Genomic DNA, 25167 nt, shown 5'->3' on the forward strand with positions numbered 1-25167 from the left:
TTGTTATTGCACATGGCACTTTTTTTCAATTACAGTATTAATATAGTGTTATTTTCTCGTTTATGTTTTATTGCTGCAGTAGTGGCATAAAAGTAAAATTCTTTGTTAGGGTACTAGTTCTTAACAGTCAAAATTACAGAAATTCAACTGACTGCAATTCTACAAAAATCCGGGTTTTGAAACAATGAAAGACTGGGATGGAATAATGACAAATTGTGGCCAAGAAACAGCTGGACCACCCAGTTTCTGTGCATGGTACCCAGGACAACATTCTTCATTTCAGCTGCATAGTGTGTACCGTTCTGATCCTTCCTACCGACACCAGCGTCTCTCAATTGTGGAAGTGGGAATTCTCCTTCCAATATACCCTACATTCCCATAACTCAGCTGGCCTCAACCTTCATTAGTCACTGTCCTCTACCCATTTATCCCCTCCCCTGTTCCCACTCCAGCACTACACAGCCCCCTATTCCACCAACACACTCACAGTCTTTTTACTTCTCTCCTCCTCCGCTGCCCCCCATGTCCCTCCCACCCTCCGTCTAGCCTCCCGACTACTCTTAGCTGCTCTACCCTGATTAGATTAGATTAATTTTCGTTCCATAGATCCGTGCTGAGGAGATCCTCGCGGATGTGGAACATGTCAATTTTTTTTTTCTTTTAAGCTGAAATAACAATACTAATAGTATGAATATATACAATACATCATTTGTGCCTATTAAAATATTTGTCAATGGAGTAGAAGGAGTTGGCCACTAGCAAGTCTTTCAGGATCCTTTTAAACTGATCTTTATTTGTAACTAAATTTTTTTATGTTTGCTGGCAAATTATTGAAGATGAGTGTTCCTGAGTAGCGGACCCCTTTTTGAACTAAAGTAAGTGCTTTTAAGTCCTTGTGCAGATCATTTTTGTTCCTGGTATTGTATGTATGAACTGAGCTGTTTGTTGAAAAAAGAGATACATTATTTAGTACAAATTTCAACTTTCATTAACGAGTAAATAGGAGAAGAGGGGGGGGGGGGGGGGGGGCCTCTGAGCACTATGTCACTTAACATCTGTGGTCATCAGTCCCCTAGAACTTAGGACAGCACACAACACCCAGTCATCACGAGACAGAGAAAATCCCTGACCCCGCCCGGAATCGAACCCGGGCGTGGGAAGCGAGAACGCTACTGCACAACCACGAGCTGCGGACAAGGAGTAAATATACTGAGAGGCAGTGGTTAGTATACTCAGTTCTTTGAAGAGGTTTCTACATGACGTCTGTGAATTTACTCCACAAATAATACGTATTACACGCTTTTGGACTCTGAAAACTTTTGTTTGACTTGAAGAGTTACCCCAAAATATTATACCATATGACATGGAATGAAAGTAGGCAAAGCATGCAAGCTTTTTCATTTTTATGTTGCCTACGTCAGCTAACACTCGAATTGCAAATACAGATTTGTTAAGGCATTTCTGCAGTTCTGTGGTGCGCTCCTCCCAACTGAATTTATTATGAAGTTGTAATCCCAGGAATTTAAGACTGTCAACCTCTTCTATCTGCTCTTCTTAATACTTTATGCATATGCTGTGTGGAACCAGTCAATTATAACTGGGACATTTCCTGACTGGCTAAAATATGCAGATGTTAAGCCTTCATTCAAGAAAGGGGATAAAGAGATACCATCAAACTACAGACCGATTTCACTTTCACCAGCATTCTTAAAAATTTTAGAAAAAGTAATGTACAGGCAGCTTCTCAACCATCTGACCACAAATAACGTATTATTAAGAACACAGTTTGGATTTCTGAAGAGTTCTGATATTGAGAAGGCTATTTACACCTACAGTGAAAATGTACTTAATTCATTAAATAACAAATTACAAGCAGCAGGTATTTTCTGTGATTTGCCCCCACCTTGTCTGTGTATGCTCCCATATGCAGCACTTTACCATCCCCCACCCCTACCCAGGTACCCCCCCCCCCACCTCCCCCCCCCCCCCCACCAGTGTTCTCCTTAGCCCCACCATCCAGAATACTTTTCCCACCGTGTGCTGTAGCTCTCAATCTGACCTAGGTGGCCAGAGGCAGTGGTTAAGTGTGTGAGCTGCATTTGTGTGAATGTGTGTGTATGTTATCTAATTCTGATGAAGGCCTTTCAGCCCAAAGCCTACTTGTTTAGCAGTCTTTTTGTTGTGTCTGCATTCCAGGGTTTTTCCCGGCTGAAAAAGTTCCCTCGCTTTTCCCAGATTTCCCGTGATGACATTCAACCTCTGTGCTAAGGGGGACATGTCGTAGCAATATGGGTAACATAAAAATAAGCAAACAGGTGACGCAGTGTGGCCGGCTGGTCTGCTACGGTACCTGAGGCTCTGCCACTGGTCCGAGACGTACTGCACGGTGTGCCGGATGAGGCGGCCCAGGCGGCGACCGAACTGGCGGTAGCGCGGCGAGCTGTAGGTGGCGAGGCCGGTCCGCAGCAGCCTCACCAGGACCGTGCAGAAGGCGAAGAGCCGCAGCACGTGCTGCTCCGTCACCAGGCTGGGGTCGTACAGGTCCCTGCACACCCAGTAACCACACTGCACTGCAATCTCAACACGGCAGGTGCGACATGGCTAAAAACGATAGCAGTGCCACAGAATTCTTTCAGATCAGACTACTGCACAAATTTTAATTGATAATGCCACGTTCATTGTCTGGACAGTGTAATATTGCGTTGATACCTAAGTTCATAGTATTTTTCCCTGTTGTTGTTGTTGTTGTTGTTGTTGTTGTGGTCTTCAGTCCTGAGACTGGTTTGATGCAGCTCTCCATGCTACTCTATCCTGTGCAAGCTTCTTCATCTCCCAGTACCTACTGCAGCCTACATCCTTCTGAATCTGCTTAGTGTATTCATCTCTTGGTCTCCCTCTATGAATTTTACCCTCCACGCCTCCTACAGTACCAAATTAATGATCCCTTGATGCCTCAGAACATGTCCTACCATCTGATCCCTTCTTCTAGTCAAGTTGTGCCACAAACTCCTCTTCCCCCCAATTCTATTCAATACCTCCTCATTAGTTATGTGATCTACCCATCTAATCCTCAGCATTCTTCTGTAGCACCACATTTAGAAAGTTTCTATTCTATTCTTGTCTAAACTATTTATCGTCCATGTTTCACTTCCATACAGGGCTACACTCCATACAAATACTTTCAGTAACAACTTCCTGAAACTTAAATCAATACTCGATGTTAACAAATTGCTCTTCTTCAGAATCGTTTTCCTTCCTATTGCCAGTCTACATTTTATATCCTCTCTACTTCGACCATCATCAGTTATTTTGCTCCCCAAATAGCAAAACTCGTCTACTGCTTTAAGTGTCTCATTTCCTAATCTCATTCCCTGAGCATCACCCGACTTAATTCGACTACATTCCATTATCCTCATTTTGCTTTTGTTGATGTTCATCTTATATCCTCCTTTCAAGACACTGCCCATTCCATTCAACTGCTCTTCCAAGTCCTTTGCTGTCTCTGACAGAATTACAATGTCATCAGCGAACCTCAAAGTTTTTATTTCTTCTCCATGGATTTTAATACCTACTCCGAATTTTTCTTTTTTTCCTTTAGTGCTTGCTCAATATACAGATTGAATAGCATAGGGGAGAGGCTACAACCCTGTCTCACTCCCTTCCAAACCACTGCTTCCCTTTCATGTCCCTCGACTCTTATAACTGCTATCTGCTTTCTGTACAAATTGTAAATAGCCTTTCACTCCCTGTATTTTACCGCTGCCACCTTCAGAATTTGAAAGACAGAATTCCCGTCAACATTGTCAAAAGCTTTCTCTAAGTCTACAAATGCTAGAAACGTAGGTTTGCCTTTCTTTAATCTTTCTTCTAAGACAAGTCGTCTGGTCAGTATTGCCTCACGTGTTCCAACATTTCTATGTAGTCCAAACTGATCTTTTTCTCTAACTCAAATAAATGCAACAGATACAAGTAACAGAGAATTCAGACGTCAATAATACATTCCCCTTCACTGTTTACAATGGTCTGCCAATGCTGCAGTAACATTTCAGTTTCACAACCGTAGAGATCAGGTGGTTTTGAGGTGAAGAACTTGTCGAGCCGTGATCCGAACGAATTTTCGCCCAGAAAGGAAGTTCCGTCATGACTGTTTCATAGAGAGCAGAAAATGTTAGATGAATAAGGTGCACGTGCAAAGGTCAGGTGAATACAGTTGATGCAGAATGACTTCCCAACCCAACTGCCGTACAGCGTTTTTTCTCCGTCTGGCAGAATGCGGGCAGGCATTATCGTCAAGTAGCATCATTTCTCGCAATCTTCTGATCACTGTTCTTGTATTGCATCTGCAAGATGTTTCAGTTGTTGACAATAAATGTAAGCAGTGATCGTTACACCTGGGGGAAGCCATTCATAGTACACCACACTGTCACTGTTCTTCCAGACGCGTAACGTTAACTTATGTTGATGCACCCACGTCTCGGTACGGGGAATTGCTTTTTTTGGCCTCGGCAATTCCTTTCTTTTAGATAGTTAGCATAAAGACACCATTTCTCGTCGCCAGAAACAATACAGGATAAGAACACGTGATTTTTTTAACAAACCAACTGCTGACGAGCAAGAAGAGACGTACATTCAACCAACTGCTGATTTTTGTGTCTTTGGCATAGAGCATGTAGTACATATACACCTGATTTTTGAATCTTCCCCATCCCATGCACATGTCGCATGATAATTGAATGACCAAAGTCCGTCACATCTGCCAGTTCTCAAGTACAATGACACGGATCATTGTGAATTATGTCTTTTAAACAATCTTCATTAAACTCTGAAGGTCTTCCTGAATGTGGCGAGTCACTAATGTCAAAACAACCCTCCTTAAAATGAGAAAACCATTTTCTTTCCATGTTCTCTCCAATGGCATTATCCCCACACACGGCGCAAATGTTTCTGGCTGTCTCCACTGCTGTCGCCCCTCTGTTGAACTCAAAAGTAAGAATACGTCAGAAAAGTTCCAATTTCTCCATTTGGCACTCCATTTTGTAGCATCGACAGCTCCACTCACTGTCTCCAAATGATGAAATGACAGTATGTAAATGCCAATGGCATCAGTTAACTACAAATAAAAAATGACAACTGATAAATAAACCTATATGTTATGAACTTACACACCAACCTAATATTATCGAAGGTGTCAAACAGTATAATGAAGGTTTGTGAGACATAGGCTTTCATATAAGTCAGGCAGTTCCAATGCTGCTCTGTGAGGCATTGGTGTCCCTGAGTACTCCACATGTCACTCTTCAGCAGCTATAGCTTGTACAGGTTCTCCACCAGGTGCCCCTCTTCCCTCCCCCTCCCTCCCTCTCCCCCTCAATTTTTCTCACCAGTCCTTTGACAGGTTTGATGTGGCCTACCACAAATTCCCCCCCTGTGCTAACCTCTTTGTCTCAGAGTATGACTTGCAACCTGCATCCTCAATTATCTGCTGGGTGTATACCAATCTCTGTCTGCCTATACAGTTTTTGCCCTCTACAGCTCCCTCTAGACATTATTCCCCGACATCATAGCACATCTATCACGTTCTTCCTTATTATCATCAGTGTCTCAGTATCTTATTTCCTACACTGATTCAGCGAAGAACCACCTCATTATCTACCTTATCGATCCACCTAATTTTCAACATTCTTCTGTAGCACCACACTTCAAATGCTCCAATTCTCTTCTGTTCCAGTTTTTGCGCTGTATATGATTTGCTACCATAAAATGATGTGCTCTACACACACATTCTCAAAAATTGCCTCCTCAAATTAAGGCCTATGTTTGATACTAGCAACCTTCTGTTGGCAGGAATGTCCTCTTTCCCCGTGTCAGTCTGCTTTTTATGTCGTCCTTGTTTCCTCCATCACGGGTTATTTTGCTGCTCGTGCCCTGACACATTCTCTCGCGTGGTGCAGTAGGATCACATGCAGAACAGTCCGGTCACCTGACTAGTCGAGTCTCTTCTAGTTGCGCACTCTTGCCGACTTGTGATTGTGCTATAACAGTCTGGTATAAATCATTACAGTGTGTCATCATTTAGTTCCAAAAAAAAAAAAACAATATAGAGTACTTACAAAGTTTAAACTGATTGTAAACCAAATTAAAAAACTAAAAACCCGCCTCGATTGCGAACAAAGCACCTAGTGTTAAGTGTTAACCCAGGTTTTGGCGTAGATAACTACACCTTCTTCAGAACAACAATAAAACCCACAAGTGCCTAAGAAGACCTTTATCAATGATTAAAAGAACAGCGTAGCTAAACATTTATAAACGAAAAAGAAAAGGAAAACACAAACAGTACATATGTACAACGTCAAAACCACTACTTAACTTAATGGTGTACGCTCCACCTCACACCAGCCTATGTTCGATGGGCCATGACCCACCATGAACTGCAACTACAAACGGTCGCTCACTTACAAGCCTGACCTGCTATCTATAGACATGCACAAGACAGGGGAAGTTACTTGAATGTGCAAGCACATATGAATACGAGAAAGTTTATACATGGGTTGGTGCTAAAAAGCCCATATATTCCCAAACGTGGATTTTGAACAACATGTAAACATTAAGTTCGTTTCAAGCAGCAAAAATGCACCAAAGAAACTCAAAAAATGTTGGAACTGGTGTATGGTAATAATACTGTAGGTCTGAAGACTGTTTACATGTGGTATGAGCAATCTAAAAATGTAAATGAGTCAGTGCGAGACGAGCAACATTCAGGACATTCAGCAACCCAAAATCTGAAGAAGATGTGCAAAATGTGGCAAAAATTATTTGTTCAGACAGACGAATAACAGAGTGTTCACCAAAGAACTCAGATTTCTGCATGGGTCCCTGCAAAGCAATTTAATTAGTAATTTGTAAATGAAACGAGTGAGTGCAAAATTTGTTCCCAGACTTTTGGTGAATGAATTCATTTAGCAGCAACTGCTTACACTACAACCATTTGACATAATTTGTCCGATAGGCTGATTTGTTAAGACTGACAGCATCAAGTTGCAACACATACTGACCTGTTCCATAAAAACACGGGAGAACTGCCGGATATCAGTAACGTCCTGCCATGATATTTCGGCGCAGAGTCTTCTGGCCATCTTCAGGTGAGCGCCACTGTAGTGCTACTGGCGAGTACGTGCTGAGCTCTGCTATTTAAAGCCGTACTGAGGTGACATTGCGCATGCACTGCTCAGCGTGTGCGTTCATAACGACTCCGTGCGCTGCGCCTCGCGCCCTCCACTGTGAAAGCCTGGCGTATCGGTATCAGGTCGATTTCCATCTTTATGCAGATAACTACGTCGACTACGAAGTTTCTCTATAACAGGATTCCAAGCAGAGTTTAGCTGATAACCATTATCTCGATTGATGAGAGTCTCATTGTCAGACAATCTTATTTCCACAGATTCATTGATAATCGAGCTCCAAAAGTATGATGTATGGGCCAAAATTTTTGTGTCGTCGTAATTCATGGAATGGTCTGTGGAAATACAATGTTTGTGAAATGATGTACAAAGAAAGAGGCCAGAAAAATGAACCAATGGCTCCCTCCTTCATCACAACAATGTGCTGTGCTACACCTCGCTTTCAATTCATAAGATTTTGGCTGGAGAAAGTGTTCCTGTCTACATCTGCCTTCCTCACCAGATTTAGCACCATGCAACTTCTGTATCTTCCCTAAAATTAGAACAGTTTTAAAGCAAAATGTTTTCACAATATGTCTGGTATTCAGAGGACCACAACAGAGCATATGAATGCCCTTCCAAAACAAACCTTCCAGAAATCCTTCCAACTGTGGATTCAACATTGGGATAATCGAACTGCTAGCCAATGACAATACTTGGAAGGTGATTAAATCAATTTCCATGTACATTTAGTACTTTGTCAGTCATAAAATTATTCACTGTGTTTTTGACCAATACATCTGGTGTGAGAACCACACAGACAAGGCAAAATAAATCGGTGTTCACAGGGAGGCATATAGATAGTTGATTTTCACTCACTCAATTTGCAAGGGGAGCAGGAGAGGGAATGACTAATAGTGGTAAAAGGTACCTTCTGCCACAAATCACATGGTGATGTGCAAAGTATGTATGCAGATGTAGCTAAAGAGATAGATATATTAAAAACAAAGATTCCAAGACTTACCAAGCGGGAAAGTGCCGGTAGATAGGCACAATGAATAAAACACACAAACACACACACAGAATTTCGAGCTTTCGCAACTGGCGGCTGCTTCGTCAGGAAAGAGGGAAGGAAAAGGAAAGATGAAAGGATGTGGGTTTTAAGGGAGAGGGTAAGGAATCATTCCAATCCCGGGAGCGGAAAGACTTACCTGTTGTTGTTGTTGTCTTCAGTCCTGAGACTGGTTTGATGCAGCTCTCCATGCTACTCTATCCTGTGCAAGCTGCTTCATCTCCCAGTACCTACTGCAACCTACATCCTTCTGAATCTGCTTAGTGTACTCATCTCTCGGTCTCCCTCTACGATTTTTACCCTCCACGCTGCCCTCCAATGCTAAATTTGTGATCCCTTGATGCCTCAAAACATGTCCTACCAACCGATCCCTTCTTCTAGTCAAGTTGTGCCACAAACTTCTCTTCTCCCCAATCCTATTCAATACCTCCTCATTAGTTACGTGATCTATCCACCTTATCTTCAGTATTCTTCTGTAGCACCACATTTCGAAAGCATCTATTCTCTTCTTGTCCAAACTAGTTATCGTCCATGTTTCACTTCCATACATGGCTACACTCCAAACAAATACTTTCAGAAACGACTTCCTGATACATAAATCTATATTCGATGTTAACAAATTTCTCTTCTTCAGAAACGCTTTCCTTGCCATTGCCAGTCTACATTTTATATCCTCTCTACTTCGACCATCATCTGTTATTTTACTTCCTAAATAGCAAAACTCCTTTACTACTTTAAGTGTCTCATTTCCTAATCTAATTCCCTCAGCATCACCCGATTTAATTTGACTACATTCCATTATCCTCGTTTTGCTTTTGTTAACGTTCATCTTATATCCTCCTTTCAAGACACTGTCCATTCCGTTCAACTGCTCTTCCAAGTCCTTTGCCGTCTCTGACAGAATTACAATGTCATCGGCGAACCTCAAAGTTTTTACTTCGTCTCCATGAATTTTAATACCTACTCCAAATTTTTCTTTTGTTTCCTTTACTGCTTGCTCAATATACAGATTGAATAACATCGGGGAGAGGCTACAACCCTGCTCACTCCTTTCCCAACCATTGCTTCCCTTTCATGCCCCTCGACTCTTATTACTGCCATCTGGTTTCTGTACAAATTATAAATAGCCTTTCGCTCCCTGTATTTTACCCCTGCCACCTTTAGAATTTGAAAAAGAGTATTCCAGTCAACATTGTCAAAAGCTTTCTCTAAGTCTACAAATGCTAGAAACGTAGGTTTGCCTTTTCTTAATTTTTCTTCTAAGATAAGTCGTAAGGTCAGTATTGCCTCACGTGTTCCAACATTTCGACGGAATCCAAACTGATCCTCCCCGAGGTCTGCATCTACCAGTTTTTCCATTCGTCTGTAAAGAATTCGCGTTAGTATTTTGCAGCCGTGGCTTATTAAACTGATAGTTCGGTAATTTTCACATCTGTCAGCACCTGCTTTCTTTGGGATTGGAATTATTATATTCTTCTTGAAGTCTGAGGGTATTTCGCCTGTCTCATACATCTTGCTCACCAGCTGGTAGAGTTTTGTCATGACTGGCTCTCCCAAGGCCGTCAGTAGTTCTAATGGAATGTTGTCTACTCCGGGGGCCTTGTTTCGACTCAGGTCTTTCAGTGCTCTGTCAAACTCTTCACGCAGTATCGTATCTCCCATTTCGTCTTCATCTACATCCTCTTCTATTTCCATAATATTGTCCTCAAGTACATCGCCCTTGTATAAACCTTCTATATACTCCTTCCACCTTTCTGCCTTCCCTTCTTTGCTTAGAACTGGCCTGCGATCTGAGCTCTTGATATTCATACACGTGGTTCTCTTCTCTCCAAAGGTCTCTTTAATTTTCCTGTAGGCAGTATCTATCTTACCCCTAGTGAGATAAGCTTCTACATCCTTACATTTGTCCTCTAGCCATCCCTGTTTAGCCATTTTGCACTTCCTGTCTATCTCATTTTTGATACGTTTGTATTCCTTTTTGCCTGCTTCATTTACTGCATTTTTATATTTTCTCCTTTCATCAATTAAATTCAATGTTTCTTCTGTTACCCAAGGATTTTTAGCAGCCCTCGTCTTTGTACCTACTTTATCCTCTGCTGCCTTCACTACTACATCCCTCAGAGCTACCCATTCTTCTTCTACTGTATTTCTTTCCCCTATTCCTGTCAGTTGTTCCCTTATGCTCTCTCTGAAACTCTGTACAACCTCTGGTTCTTTCAGTTTATCCAGGTCCCATCTCCTTAATTTCCCACATTTTTGCAGTTTCTTCAGTTTTAATCTACAGGTCATAACCAATAGATTGTGGTCAGAGTCCACATCTGCCCCTGGAAATGTCTTACAACTTAAAACCTGGTTCCTAAATCTCTGTCTTGCCATTATATAATCTATCTGAAACCTTTTAGTATCTCCAGGGTTCTTCCACGTATACAACCTTCTTTCATGATTCTTAAACCAAGTGTTAGCTATGATTAAGTTGTGCTCTGTGCAAAATTCTACTAGGCGGCTTCCTCTTTCATTTCTTAGCCCCAATCCATATTCACCTACTATGTTTCCTTCTCTCCCTTTTCCTACACTCGAATTCCAGTCACCCATTACTATTAAATTTTCGTTACCTTAGGGGGAAAAAAGGATAGGTATATACTCGCGCGCGCGCGCGCGCACACACACACACACACACACACACACACACACACATCCATACATACATACACAGACACGAGCCAGACAGGAGATATCAGTGAAACAGTAACTTACAACTGAGATGTAGGTCCTTTGTAGTATTTATTAATATCAGTACATGCATGACAATGCCCCTCAACAATATATTTGATATGAAGCTAGAAATTTTAAAAATGAGGCTACAGCAGATTCTATGGGAGAAATGCCACTGTTCAATAGAAGAATGCACAGAAGATGAAATGATAATTGGAGCATGGGTTAATTAAGTGTTAAATTGTATTGTATGTATATATAACAAAACTGTATTATTATTATTATGCTGTTTGTCACGATCAGCAGTTTATGGTGAAATTTTGCCACGGTTTTGACATGTCTCCTGTACTTGAATCAAATTATTTAGGTTATATTCGTTAGGAGACAAATAAACCACACTCTGCAATTCAACGCTGTCAGCACAAGGGCTGTTGGTCGTTCTACAATAGGCCAGGGGGCAGAAACCTGCACGGTGAAATGAAAACTCACCATGTGAGTCAATCTACATGAAAGTAGAAATTCTAAACCTGCACAGAGATGTGCACGAAGGTGAATAAAACACACAGTACATGCAGGTGGTCAATATTAGAGCACACAGAAATGGCTAGCACGAGCCATGAGGCGAAGTCTGCGGAGGTTTAACTCGCCATTACAGATGCTGTGCCTGGCTTACAGTCATTCACAGGTAAACACTTCTGTCAGTGGATGTGCCGCTGCCACATGTCACATGTGGCCTGCATGGCAATCGTCCACAGTAGTGCACTGTCCTACCCACGACAGCTCATCTGCCTCCATAGTGGTGTCTCCCAGTGGGGATAATAAATACTTTGAACATAGTTTACAGTAATTAACTTACCATGAATCAAAAACATGAACAAACAATGTTGTGTAAATAAATGACAAGGCTTCAACTACTTATCTCTGTGCCTGGAAATGAGGCACACCTACACAACTTCCTAGTTGATCCTGAGATAGCTTCCATTCTCCCATTTCCATTTAGTCCATATTCCTGTGAAAGAGCCAGATGCAAGACATGTCCTGATACAACCACCTAGCACAGCCTGCTCCATCACCAAAATGCCCCTGCACATGCAGTGTCAAATGTCAGGCAGTTTTTGATCAAAAACGAAATGGCAGCTGTTTCTCACCCAGCCTAATCTCTGGGTCCAGCCCTCTATGATTTTCTTCAAGAGTTAAAAGAAATCAGAAAAGGAAGAATTTTCATGATTTAGAAGAAGAGAGGAAAGAAAGTATATCCTTGGGGGGGGGGGGGGGGGGTGGCAATAAACAGTATAACTTCAGAAATTAATAACTGTTTCCACCAATGGCAAAAATGTAGGCACAAGTGTTTTATGTCTGACGGACACTATTCTGAAGGACATTCTGTTTTGAAAATGTTTTGTAAAATTCATTATTTTTTGTAAAACAATTCTCATTATTTTTGAGTCATCCCTCGTATATCAGAATGACTGATTAGACAGCCTAAGAGCGGTAGTATTCATTCCAGTTAGCAAAAATATTATGTCTATTAAAACCAAAATTAAGTCCAACAGCAATGTCCCAAGTGACTAAAAAAAAGGTGGAGGTGACTCCTCTATATAAGAAGAATATAAGAATGGACCCATAAAATCATCAACCTGTGTCTTAAACATCCGTTTGCTAAGAATTCTTGAACATTTTATCCTTTCAAATATAATAAATTTCCTTGTCGCAGAAAAGCTTCTGTCTGGAATCTGGAACAGTTGTAGAATGCATCACACATCTGAAATTCAGCTTGCCATTTCCTCATATGATGTGTCCAGAACTTCTGCAGATCTACTGATGCACAGTCAGAATTCTTGTAATAGAGTTTGACCGGAAGTGTGCGATCCTGCATCGAGACAGTCATGCCGGATGTCTGAGATGTGAACTGAGGAACATCTGTGTGCCCCGCATTTTTTTATTTACAATGTTCTACTGCTTGCAATGCCATCTAGTCATAAAATTTTCATTATTCTCCCCTCCCCCGCATACCATTTCCCCGTTCTTTGACAATATTTCAGTCAAATTTGACGTCATTCAGAGCAAAGGCTTTTTTTTTTTCTTTTTTTAGCATTTTGAAACTGTAACTACAGTCACCCAGTATATGTAAATCAGAATGTACCTGTCATCCCTCCTGTCGACCAGCAGCACGTGGCGAAACACTGCGTCAAATGGGATCTGATTGAGAATGGCCACGAGGTCATTCTCCCGGAGAACGGCCCCACACCCTCGTCCGACTTCAGTGTCTTCGTCCTCCTCTCCGTCCGAGTCCACCAGCACCCACGGCTCCGACGGTGCCGGGTCTCCCCTCAGTGGTGCCTGCAACACAAAACCATATCAAAGCCGGTTGGCAGCTTAGGGTCTTCATTTAATTATCATTTCATTCCAGAGAGCTGCACGGTCACCGATGGTGCAAGGGATAAATCCCTGCAATCACACCATCCCCTGTGCCCTCGGTGCCTCAGATGGATAGAGCGTCTGCCATGCAAGCAGGAGATCCCGGGTTCGAGTCCCAGTCAGGGCACACATTTTCAACTGTCCCCACTGATGTATATCAACGCATGTCAGCAGCTTAGGGTCTTGATTTAATTACCATTTTACAAAACCATTCACTCAAAAGTCTCATAAAATCTCGAAACTATACTTCATTATTCTGTAACGCTCTTAGCACAATCAAACACGAAAACCTGTGTCGTGTAACTATTAACACACAGTTATTTCAGTTTTGAAGGTGTGGCCTTATCGCACAGGAAGTATAATAATATTCGTTTTATCAATTCAAGTGCCATTTTCTTTCTTTTGAAACTAAGATTGTACAGTATGCCACGTAAAATATAGGACTAGATTGAAGACTTCTTGGTACAGATGACACAGCATGTTATCTTGAAAGATCACCAACAGAAGTATTATTAATTTCATTTGTGGAACAGGAAAGGTGTGTGGATCCTTTCTGTTCATGTTGTATATTAATGATGTTAGAGGCAATATTAATAGCAACCCCAGAGTTTTCACAGAGAATGTTGTCATCTACAATGAAGTAACGTCTGAAAAAATCTGCAGAGTTATGCAGTTGGAGTGTGATAAAATTTCAGAGTGTTCCAAAATTTGGCAACCTGTTTTAAATGTTCGGAAATGAAAACAGTACATTTCGCAATACAACAAATTTAGTATCCTATGACTACAATATCAATATCAATTAATCACAGATGGAATGGTCAACTTGCACAAATACTTGCCTGGATGCAACATCTTGTAAGGATATGAAATGGAATGATCACATAGACTCAGTCGTAGGTAAAGCAGGTAGCAGTCTTTGGTTAAGTGGCAAGTTACTAAGGAATTGCAGTCGTCTACAAAGGAGATTGCTTACAAAGCACACTTTGTGATCGATCTTTAAATATTACACCGGTGTGAGGAACCAATACCAAGTAAGAGTAACAGTGAATATTGACCATATACAGAGACGGGCACACAAACAGTCACAGGTTTGTTTGACACACAGTAGAGTGTCATGGAAACACTGAAAGAACTGAACTGGCAGACAACTGACGATGAACACAAACAATACCAAAGGAACTGACTTGCAAACTTTCAACAATCAGCTTTGAGTGATAAATCTAGCAATATACTACAACCCCTACACATCACTCCCACAGCAATCGTGAGGAGAAGATTAAACTAATTACAGGATGCACAAAAGCATTTAAGGAATAATTTTTACCACATTCCATACATGAATGGAATGGGAAGAAGCCCTAATAACTAGTACACTAGGAGGTACCCTCTCTGCCATGCACTTCACAGGGGATTTATGAGTATAGATGCAAATGTAAAATGTTGATTATAATATTGATATACATTCCTGAAATGTTATATATTTTATCCTCAGATAATACAGTTTTGTTTTCAGATGTAATGCTTACCAATTAGAAACAGTTCACACAATAACTTTTACATAATTAAAATTGCATTTTTTTACATGAGAAAACTGTTACTTACAGTTAACAGGCCACCAGAATGCATTAGTGTTGTTCATATTTAACATTGTTACCAGGGCTGGTAGGATATATGAGGGGTGTGAACAGTTTCAGATGTTGAATGATCCCTGTGAAGGGTACTGAGATACCGTGTACTCATGCAAGACAGCAGTATCTGCACCTGACAGAGTTTGGAAAGGACCTCATTGTGGGTCTGCATTTGCCAAGCAGGTCAAATCGTGCAACATCTGATGTTGGACTCCGTGGCAACATGACAGCACAGATACTCATCATCAGTGATTCTTGAGTTTCTCCCAGCGTATTTGATAATCAAAATATCCACTGGTGTACTGCCGGTCTACAGTGTCCAATGGGCACAATATTTCAGCGATCAAACATGTCACTATCATCAAGTGAACTGACGGACTGAGCTCCTGTGAAAGTGCCGGCACGGAGATCTGTACGCTATGGCTGTCCAGGAGGAGTACGCTGGGCAGCCATAGCGTACAGATCTCCGTGCCGGCACGTTCACAGTAGCTCAGTCCCTCAGTTCACCTAATGATGGCGATATGTTTGATCGCCCAAATATTGTGCCCTTTGGACACTGTAGACCGGCAGTACACAGATGGGTATTTTGAATAGTCATCATCAGGTTTCTGGTCAAATACGTCCCTCTGTAACAAGGGCTGATTGTTGTATCATGTACCGAGGACATCGTAACACATTTGTGCCTGCATCTGAGAACAAGTAACGGGCTAGTAGAATTCTCAGATGTCCGACCAACTCACACTGTAAATACTCCACAACATTTTGGGAAACAGACTTGTTGCCATCTTCAGGTGGTCGCTGATGACTGCCGCTCGACTCCCGCCAGAGTAATTAAGACATGACCCAGCAGGACACCCGAGAATTCTACACATTAAAAGTATCCCAGGAAAACATCAGACTGCATATCAAGTAACGAATTCCCTGCAAAGCTGAGTGTGATTGCCCACCATTGGTTGGCGATTAGCAGCAGCCGAGATACGGAGTTATTATCCCACACGTATGCACCACAACACAAATGGTTGCACTTGGAGTGGTGCTGCAACCAGGGAGCACGGACTGCTGGTAAATGGTGTGGCACTGTGTTCAACTACAAATTACCTTTCTGCACTACCCCAGAGAGACCCCATTCTTCCAATGTTTTGGAGTAGTACAGTGGTGTTACTCCAGGCATCTTGGTGTGAGGAGTCATCGACTATGACTTCAGGTCACAGCTGGAAGTGACTGTGGGAAATCTAATGACAAAATTATGTGTTATCCTGCAACTTCATGTGCTACCTGTCTAGCAGGATTGTGGAGGCATTTTTCACTAGGACAATGATCACCCACGTGTGGCAAGTGTCTCTATGAACTGTCTCCGTCCTGTTGAGGTACTCGCATGGCTGGCAAGAGCCCTAGATCTGTCCCTGACAGAACACGTGTTGGACAAACTCAGACGTCAATTATGTCCCGGTAGCAGTATCCCGGTTATCAAAGACCAGTGCCAACTTGCCAACTCAGCTTGCCTGAGGAGTGGATACAATAGTTTTACGACAACATTCCAAACCAAATTAGAGCACACACCAGACCAGAAGGGTAGCAACACCATAATGATAAGTGGGCTCATACTACCAACTTCTTTGGAAATTTGGCACAGTTTTGTAATTACTGTAATTATGTCACACACCCTCCCTCTCAACCTGTGAAATTTGATTTTATTTGCTCCTCCCAATCTGGGCACTGCACTTTGTTTCTCAGGCAGCATATGTTCTGAATTTTGAATCTCTTACCTTCTGAGAGGAAGCACATATTTTGCCAGGATTGATGTGTAACTGTAACTAACATTTTAATTTTTGTGTTAAAATTATGGCCATAACTGTTCCAAATCTACAAGAACACATCTGAAAACAAAACTGAATCATTCCAGAAAAATACACTGAAGATTCATTTAATACAAAAAGTATCTGATATGTAAATAAATATTATTTTGCAGCAAGAAATAAGTGTCTGCTCTGTATTCATATCCAACACCCAGTGCAGCATCAGTGCCAGCACAACACGTGTGTGTGTGTGTGTGTGTGTGTGTGTGTGTGTGTGTGTGTGGGCGCGCGCGCACACACACACACACACACACACACACACACACACACACACACAGAAAGTATCAGCAACTTCGTAATTTCACAGGTTGTAGTACAATTTTTGTGATTTTTCGTTTTTGTGCCAGTAAATGTATCTGAAACATATCTGTACACTGTAGCCATATTGCATGTTTAGTCTGCCATCAGTTGTCAAGAAGGTTACACATGTTTGGTTAGGAGTGAAATTGTTGATTTGTTTTAAAACTGAATCAGGGAATTTTGCTATAAAAATGGAATAAAATGTAAAAAACAGTTTTAGAAATTCTGAATATTGCTATTGGCAGGTCTCCTATGAGTCAAACAAGAGTTTACAAGTTGTGTAAGCATTTCCAAGATGGCCTTGAAGACAAGATGCCGAACATTCTGACGCCCCTGCCTTTTAGTGTTGCTGCATGTCACCTATCATCGGGCAAACACAACAGCTGATGAACATGTGAAAAAGATTAAAGAAATGATTATGAACGATTGCCAAATCACAATCAGAGGAGTTGCTGATAATGTTGGCATATCCACTGGCACAAATGGCACATACCATGAAATCTTTTGGTGCCAAATGCATCTGCTTACATTTCATTGCTAATTTGTGAATTTTTGGTGAAAAATGACACTGTAATAATGCCTCAGCTTCCATACTCACCAGATACGATCCTGTGTGACTTTTTCCTGTTTCCAAAAATAAGAAGAATCTTAAAGAACTATCTTTTTACGAGCACAGCTTAGATTAAAAATACATCACTGAAAGAGCTAAGTGCTATCCCAAAAATCAAGTTACAGAAGTGTTTTGAGGATTGGAAGAAGTCCTACCATAAGTGTGTGTCTAATAGGAACTATTTTGAAAGAGATAATGTTAATGTAGACAAATAAATAAAATAATTTCCAAAAAATGAAAATACCCTATACTTTTTAATCACAACTCAAACATTTTGTTGGCTCCAAAGGAGGACATCTTGTGTGCTTCCACTGGATACCTGAACTACTTGGTTAGTTGTTTCCACACAACATAATAGCAACACCTGTGTAACAATAGTACTAAACAAGACCTGTCATTATAGCCCCTGCCTTCTAGTGTTTCAGCGTGTCACCTATAATCTGTCAGACACAAAGTCAAATCTGATAGGTAGATACCAAGGAGTTTTTAAGGGAACTGTGGCCAGAAAGCACAAGAGAAGAGCATCCGATAGGGGGGGGAGGAAGAAGATGGACAGTAAGAGGGAGGAAGATGAGGTGGAGAGAGAGAGAGAGAGAGAGAGAGAGAGAGAGAGAGAGAGAGAGAGAGAGAGAGAAGGAGGGGGGGGGGAGGAAGGTAGGAAGCGATGGACAGAGAGGGGGTGAGGACAGAGAAGGGGTGAGGTAAAGATGGAAAGAAATATTGAGAGGAGGAAATGGACAGAGAGACGAGGGGAAGAAGTAGATGGAAAGAAACTGAGGAGGTGGAGATGGTCAGAGAGGGAATGAGGAAATTTGAACAACATATGTGCTTTACAAGTTTATATATGAAAAACATCTGATATGAACATACATCAGCAAGAAGCTTTGCCATTGAAAATTATCTGAAGTGAACTGCACACGGGAAACATTCACAATAGAATGGCTATTTCATAACAACAACACTGACTGTGACTGTACAAATTGGACGCAACAATGTGAGAAAGTAATTTGGTGGCCTTAGCTGCCAGAGACTGTGGTCGTGTGTGTGTGTGTGTGTGTGTGTGTGTGTGTGTGTGTGTGTGTGTGTGCGTGTGCGTGTGCGTGTGTCTGTATTCAGTCTGCGATGAAGGCCTTGTTGGCCAAAAGATCATTTTCTGACAGTCCTTTTGTTGTGCGTATCTGTGACTCAGCATCTCCACTATGTGGAAAGTAGGAACTATCCTTTCAAAACAATGTTACATTCCATCTTGGATTTTCCACTGCTGACATTATTTGTGACCAGTAGACATGTTTATGTCTGGTGATGCCCAGAGAAGCCTTTTGGGTTATGTTTTTCTGTACTAACCCTTTGCACTCAGAAATGCAGACACAGGACATCTCTGTACACTCTTATTTAAACGCCGCCACCTAGACAGTGAGTGCGCCACAGAAAATTGTATGAGTCTCTCTGTGGAAACTATGATGCCACTGACCACCAATTACGATGTACATTAAAACAAAAACTCCTCTTTCATTCATATACAGGTTTCTAGGGTTTATGGAGGGGACGTAGTGGACGTAATTTTGGTAAGGAACCAAAGACCGGAAATGTAAAGGTTGGATGTAAAATAAGTTTGAATATCAGATCACGGGAAATGTTTTGAGTACTCTTCATCAGGTTGACTTCCACATGACGAATGATATCCTGTTCAAAGTCAAGAGTGCAACACGACTGTGGAGTACCACAGCCAACCCTACTAGTTTCAAATGTACTGATTTCTCACAGCTGTTGTTGTAGTTGACAAAGATTTTATGTGATGCCATACTTACAACAGGGACTGATGACAATACCCTCTTCTCAGCTTGTGTGTGTAGTGTGAAGTGGAAAATTTGTAAGTGATCCAACTTCAAACTGACTTTATATCCCAATGTACATTTCCAGACATGCATTCTTTATCAAAACTTTGTCTGGTAAGTCCCCTCTAAAGCCCCTAGAAACCTGTACTAGCAGATTAGATTAGATTAGATTAGATTAATACTTGTTCCATAGATCATGAATACGACACTTCGTAATGATGTGGAACGTGTCAGGTTAATAAAAGATGTCTGTACAAGAAATTACATTACACAAAATATTGCATGACACTAATGATTAAGTTTTTTTTTTTTTTTTTTTTTTTTTTTACTTTATATCTAAAAATTCAGCCAATGAGTAGAAGGAGTTGTCATCTAGAAATTCTTTTAATTTATTTTTAAATGTTAGTTGGCTATCTGTCAGGCTTTTGATGCTGTTTGGTAGGTGCCCAAAGACTTTTGTGGCAGCATAATTTACCCCTTTCTGTGCCAAAGTCAGATTTAACCCTGCATAGTGAAGATCATCCTTTCTCCTGGTGTTATAGGTATGCACACTGCTATTACTTTTGAATTGGGTTGGATTATTATCAACAAATTTCATAAGGGAATATATATACTGTGAGGTTACTGTGAGGATCCCTAGATCCTTAAATAGATGTCTGCAGGATGACCGTGGGTGGGCTCCAGCAATTATTCTGATTACACGTTTTTGTGCAATGAATACTTTTCTACTCAACGATGAATTACCCCAGAATATGATGCCATACGAAAGCAGTGAATGAAAGTAGGCATAGTAAGCTAATTTACTGAGATTCTTATCACCAAAATTTGCAATAACCCTAATAGCATACGTAGCTGAACTCAGACGTTTCAGCAGACCATCAATGTGTTGCTTCCAGTTTAACCTCTCATCAATGGACACACCTAAAAATTTTGAAAATTCTACCTTAGCTACAGACTTCTGTTCAAATTCTATATTTATTACTGGAGTTGTGCCATTTACTGTACGGAACTGTATATACTGTGTTTTATCAAAATTTAAAGAGAGTCCGTTTGCTGAGAACCACTTAATAATTTTGTGAAAAACATCATTTACAATTACATCACTTAGTTCTTGGTTTTTGGATGTTATTACTATACTTGTATCATCAGCAGTTTTGAATCACCCTGTATGTTTACATAAGCATTACAATACAAAGCTTTTCACTGTGTGATATTTTTTGAGACTCACTGGGGTGGACTTTTTCCATAGTCGTTTTAATAGAACTGTTTACAAATGAATCACTGTCGTCACCAAAATTATTGTCACACTCGTTTTCAATTAGAAGTTCCCCTAAAAGCTCTAGAATCTCTTCCTCAGAGAGGACTGTGCACGAAGAACTACACATTTTGTGCCTACCAACTTGGACATAGTAATTACAACCTTTCTCTCAACAGAACAGCTACAGTTTGACACTGAGTTCACATGGACTTCTCCAGATGGTATTGCTATACAGTACCAATGCCGTGTATAGTCAGATTCGAGAATGGAGCACATGACAGCTACAAAGACCACACCGAACAAAAGTCGACATCTGAGTGGAAAACAAAATTTGCAATGTATAGAGCCACTCGCCATTGGAGTGGAAAGGGTTAATATGAACTATAGTGGGGATTCACTGACGGTGTGGAGCTCAGAGTTGCACTGCGGTCTCGGCTAGACTGTCTACATCTACATCTACATGACTACTCTGCAATTCACATTTAAGTGCTTGGCAGAGGGTTCATCGAACCACAATCATACTATCTCTCTACTATTCCACTCCCGAACAGCGAGCGGAAAAAACGAACACCTAAACCTTTCTGTTCGAGCTCTGATTTCTCTTATTTTATTTTGATGATCATTCCTACCTATGTAGGTTGGGCTCAACAAAATATTTTCGCATTCGGAAGAGAAAGTTGGTGACTGAAATTTCATAAAAAGGTCTCGCCGCGACAAAAAACGTCTATGCTGTAATGACTTCCATCCCAACTCGTGTATCATATCTGCCACACTCTCTCCCCTATAACGCGATAATACAAAATGAGCTGCCCTTTTTTGCACCCTTTCGATGTCCTCCGTCAATCCCACCTGGTAAGGATCCCACACCGCGCAGCAATATTCTAACAGAGGAAGAACGAGTGTAGTATAAGCTGTCTCTTTAGTGGACTTGTTGCATCTTCTAAGTGTCCTGCCAATGAAACGCAACCTTTGGCTCGCCTTCCCAACAATATTATCTATGTGGTCCTTCCCACTGAAGTTGTTCGTAATTTTAACACCCAGGTACTTAGTTGAATTGACAGCCTTGAGAATTGTACTATTTATCGAGTAATCGAATTCCAACGGATTTCTTTTGGAACTCATGTGGATCATCTCACACTTTTCGTTATTTAGCGTCAACTGCCACCTGACACACCATACAGCAATCTTTTCTAAATCGCTTTGCAGCTGATACTGGTCTTCGGATGACCTTACTAGATGGTAAATTACAGCATCATCTGCGAACAGTCTAAGAGAACTGCTCAGATTGTCACCCAGGTCATTTATATAGATCAGGAACAGTAGAGGTCCCAGAACGCTTCCCTGGGGAACACCTGATATCACTTCAGTTTTACTCGATGATTTGCCGTCTATTACTACGAACTGCGACCTTCCTGACAGGAAATCACGAATCCAGTCGCACAACTGAGACGATACCCCATAGCTCCGCAGCTTGATTAGAAGTCGCTTGTGAGGAACGGTGTCAAAAGCTTTCCGGAAATCTAGAAATACGGAATCAACTTGAGATCCCCTGTCGATAGCGGCCATTACTTCGTGCGAATAAAGAGGTAGCTGCGTTGCACAAGAGCGATGTTTTCTGAAGCCCTGCTGATTACGTTTCAATAGATCGTTCCCTTCGAGGTGATTCATAATGTTAGAATACAGTATATGCTCCAAAACCCTACTGCAAACCGACGTCAATGATATAGGTCTGTAGTTAAATGGATTACTCCTACTACCCTTCTTGAACACTTGTGCGACCTGCACAATTTTCCAATCTGTAGGTACAGATCTATCGGTGAGCGAGCGGTTGTATATGAGTGATAAGTAGGGAGCTATAGTATCAGCGTAATCTGAAAGGAACCTAATTGGTATACAATCTGGACCTGAAGACTTGCCTGTATCAAGGAATTTGAGTTGCTTCGCAACCCCTAAGGTATCTACTTCTAAGAAACTCATGCTAGCAGATGTTCGTGTTTCAAATTCTGGAATATTCCATTCGTCTTCCTTGGTGAAGGAATTTCGGAAAACTGCGTTCAATAACTCCGCTTTAGCGGCACAGTCGTCGATAACAGTACCATCGGCACTGCGCAGCGAAGGTATTGACTGCGTCTTGCTGCTTGTGTACTTTACATACGACCAGAATTTCTTCGGATTTTCTACCAAATTTTGAAGCAATGTTTCGTTGTGGAACCTATTAAAGGCATCTCGCATCGAAGTACGTGCCAAATTTCGCGCGTCTGTAAATTTTAGCCCATCTTCGGGATTTCGCGTTCTTCTGAACTTCGCATGCTTTTTCCGTTGCCTCTGCAACAGCGTTCAGACCTTTTTTGTGTACCACGGGGGATCCGTTCCATCTCTTACCAATTTATGATGTATGAATATCTCAACTGCTGTTGCTACAATATCTTTGAATTTGAGCCACATCTCGTCTACATTCGCATAGTCAGTTTGGAAGGAATGGAAATTGTCTTTTAGGAAGGCTTCTAGTGGCACTTTATCCGCTTTTTTAAATAAAATTATTTTGCGTTTGTTTCTGATGGATTTGGAAGAAATGGTATTGAGGCTAGCTACAATGACCTTGTGATCACTAATCCCTGTATCAGTCATGATGCTGTCTATCAGCTCTGGATTGTTTGTGGCCAAGAGGTCAAGTGTGTTTTTGCAACCATTTACAATTCGCGTGGGTCCGTGGACTAACTGCTCGAAATAATTTTTGGAGAAAGCATTTAGGACAATCGCGGAAGACGTTTTCTGCCTACCACCGGTTTTGAACAAGTATTTTTGCCAACATACCGAGGGTAGGTTGAAGTCCCCACCAACTATAACGGTATGAGTGGGGTATTTATTTGTTACGAGACTCAAACTTTCTCTGAACTGTTCCGCAACTGTATCATCGGAGTCTGGGGGTCGGCAGAAGGAGCCAATTATTAACTTAATTCGGCTGTTAAGTATAACCTCCACCCACAACAATTCGCACGGAGTATCTACTTCGACTTCACTACAAGATAAACCACTACCGACAGGCACAAACACTCCACCACCAATTCTGCCTAATCTATCTTTCCTGAACACCGTCTGAGACTTCGTAAAAATTTCTGCAGAACTTATTTCAGGCTTTAGCCAGCTTTCTGTACCAATAACGATATCAGCTTCTGTGCTTTCTATTAGCGCTTGAAGCTCAGGGACTTTTCCAGCGCAACTACAACAATTTACAACTACAATTCCGACTGTTCCTTGATCCAAGCACGTCCTGTAATTGCCAAGCACCCTTTGACATTGCAGCCCATCCCGCACTTTCCCGAGGCCTTCTAACCTAATGGCGTGGGAAGGATACACAGTGAGATACGGCGAGATACGTCACCAGTTTACTGGGTGATATTTTCACACAAGCTGCGGATGATACTGATGAATGTCTCGTGTGCCAAACTGAAAACTCACTCCCCTCACCTGCTCCAAGAAGTGCTCCCTCTCCCGTACGGGCCTGACCAGCGTCGCCAGCACGGCGACAGCGTGGCGCAGGTACGGGCTTGCGAAGACCGCCGCCGAGTCGACGGCCGCGACGCCCCCACCCGGCGTGACCGCCGTCCCCGCGCAGTGTCGGTGTGGCGGCGGGGGCGGAGTCTGCACGAAAGGCGCGGCCCAGCTGCCGACGCCGGCGGGGCAGCGCAGAACGTGGTGCAGCAGGAAGAGGTGGTCGCGCCACGTGGCCAGTCTCACCAGCAGAGCCACCAGCCGCGACAGCCAGCCCCGGCAGTCTGCGATGAACCTGCGAGGGGAGGGCGGCTGCTGCAGTGGCACTCCAGCTAAAAGCTGTGGTGTATCGAGAGGTTGTAACAATGGAAAACGGTACTGAAATGCAGGAGGATCTGCAGCGAATTGACGCATGGTGCAGGGAATGGCAATTGAATCTCAATGTAGACAAGTGTAAAGTGCTGCGAATACGTAGAAAGACAGATCCCTTATCATTTAGCTACAAAATAGCAGGTCAGCAACTGGAAGCAGTTAATTCCATAAATTATCTGGGAGTACGCATTAGGAGTGATTTAAAATGGAATGATCATATAAAGTTGATCGTCGGTAAAGCAGATGCCAGATTGAGATTCACTGGAAGAATCCTAAGAAAGTGCAATCTGAAAACAAAGGAAGTAGGTTACAGTATGCTTGTCCGCCCACTGCTTGAATACTGCTCAGCAGTATGGGATCCGTACCAGATAGGGTTGATAGAAGAGATACAGAAGATCCAACGGAGAGCAGCACGCTTCGTTACAGGATCATTTAGTAATCGCGAAAGCGTTACGGA

At 41.9% G+C, this 25167-nt stretch overlaps 1 protein-coding gene across 3 annotated transcripts in view; it reads right to left on the reverse strand.

The window, feature by feature from the left end:
- LOC126293652 (ectopic P granules protein 5 homolog) overlaps positions 1-25167 on the reverse strand; it is a 393414-nt gene that overhangs the window by 308269 nt on the left and 59978 nt on the right. For all 3 annotated transcript variants that reach the window (XM_049986936.1, XM_049986934.1, XM_049986935.1), the window contains exons 7-9: positions 24315-24633; positions 13085-13281; positions 2351-2545 (exon numbers count right to left, since the gene is read on the reverse strand). In XM_049986936.1, the coding sequence (XP_049842893.1) occupies positions 2351-2545; positions 13085-13281; positions 24315-24633 (711 nt within the window). The remainder of the gene's footprint in view (positions 1-2350; positions 2546-13084; positions 13282-24314; positions 24634-25167) is intronic.

The sequence above is a fragment of the Schistocerca gregaria genome, chromosome 10 (genome assembly GCF_023897955.1).
Source record: "Schistocerca gregaria isolate iqSchGreg1 chromosome 10, iqSchGreg1.2, whole genome shotgun sequence".
NCBI lineage: Eukaryota > Metazoa > Arthropoda > Insecta > Orthoptera > Acrididae > Schistocerca > Schistocerca gregaria.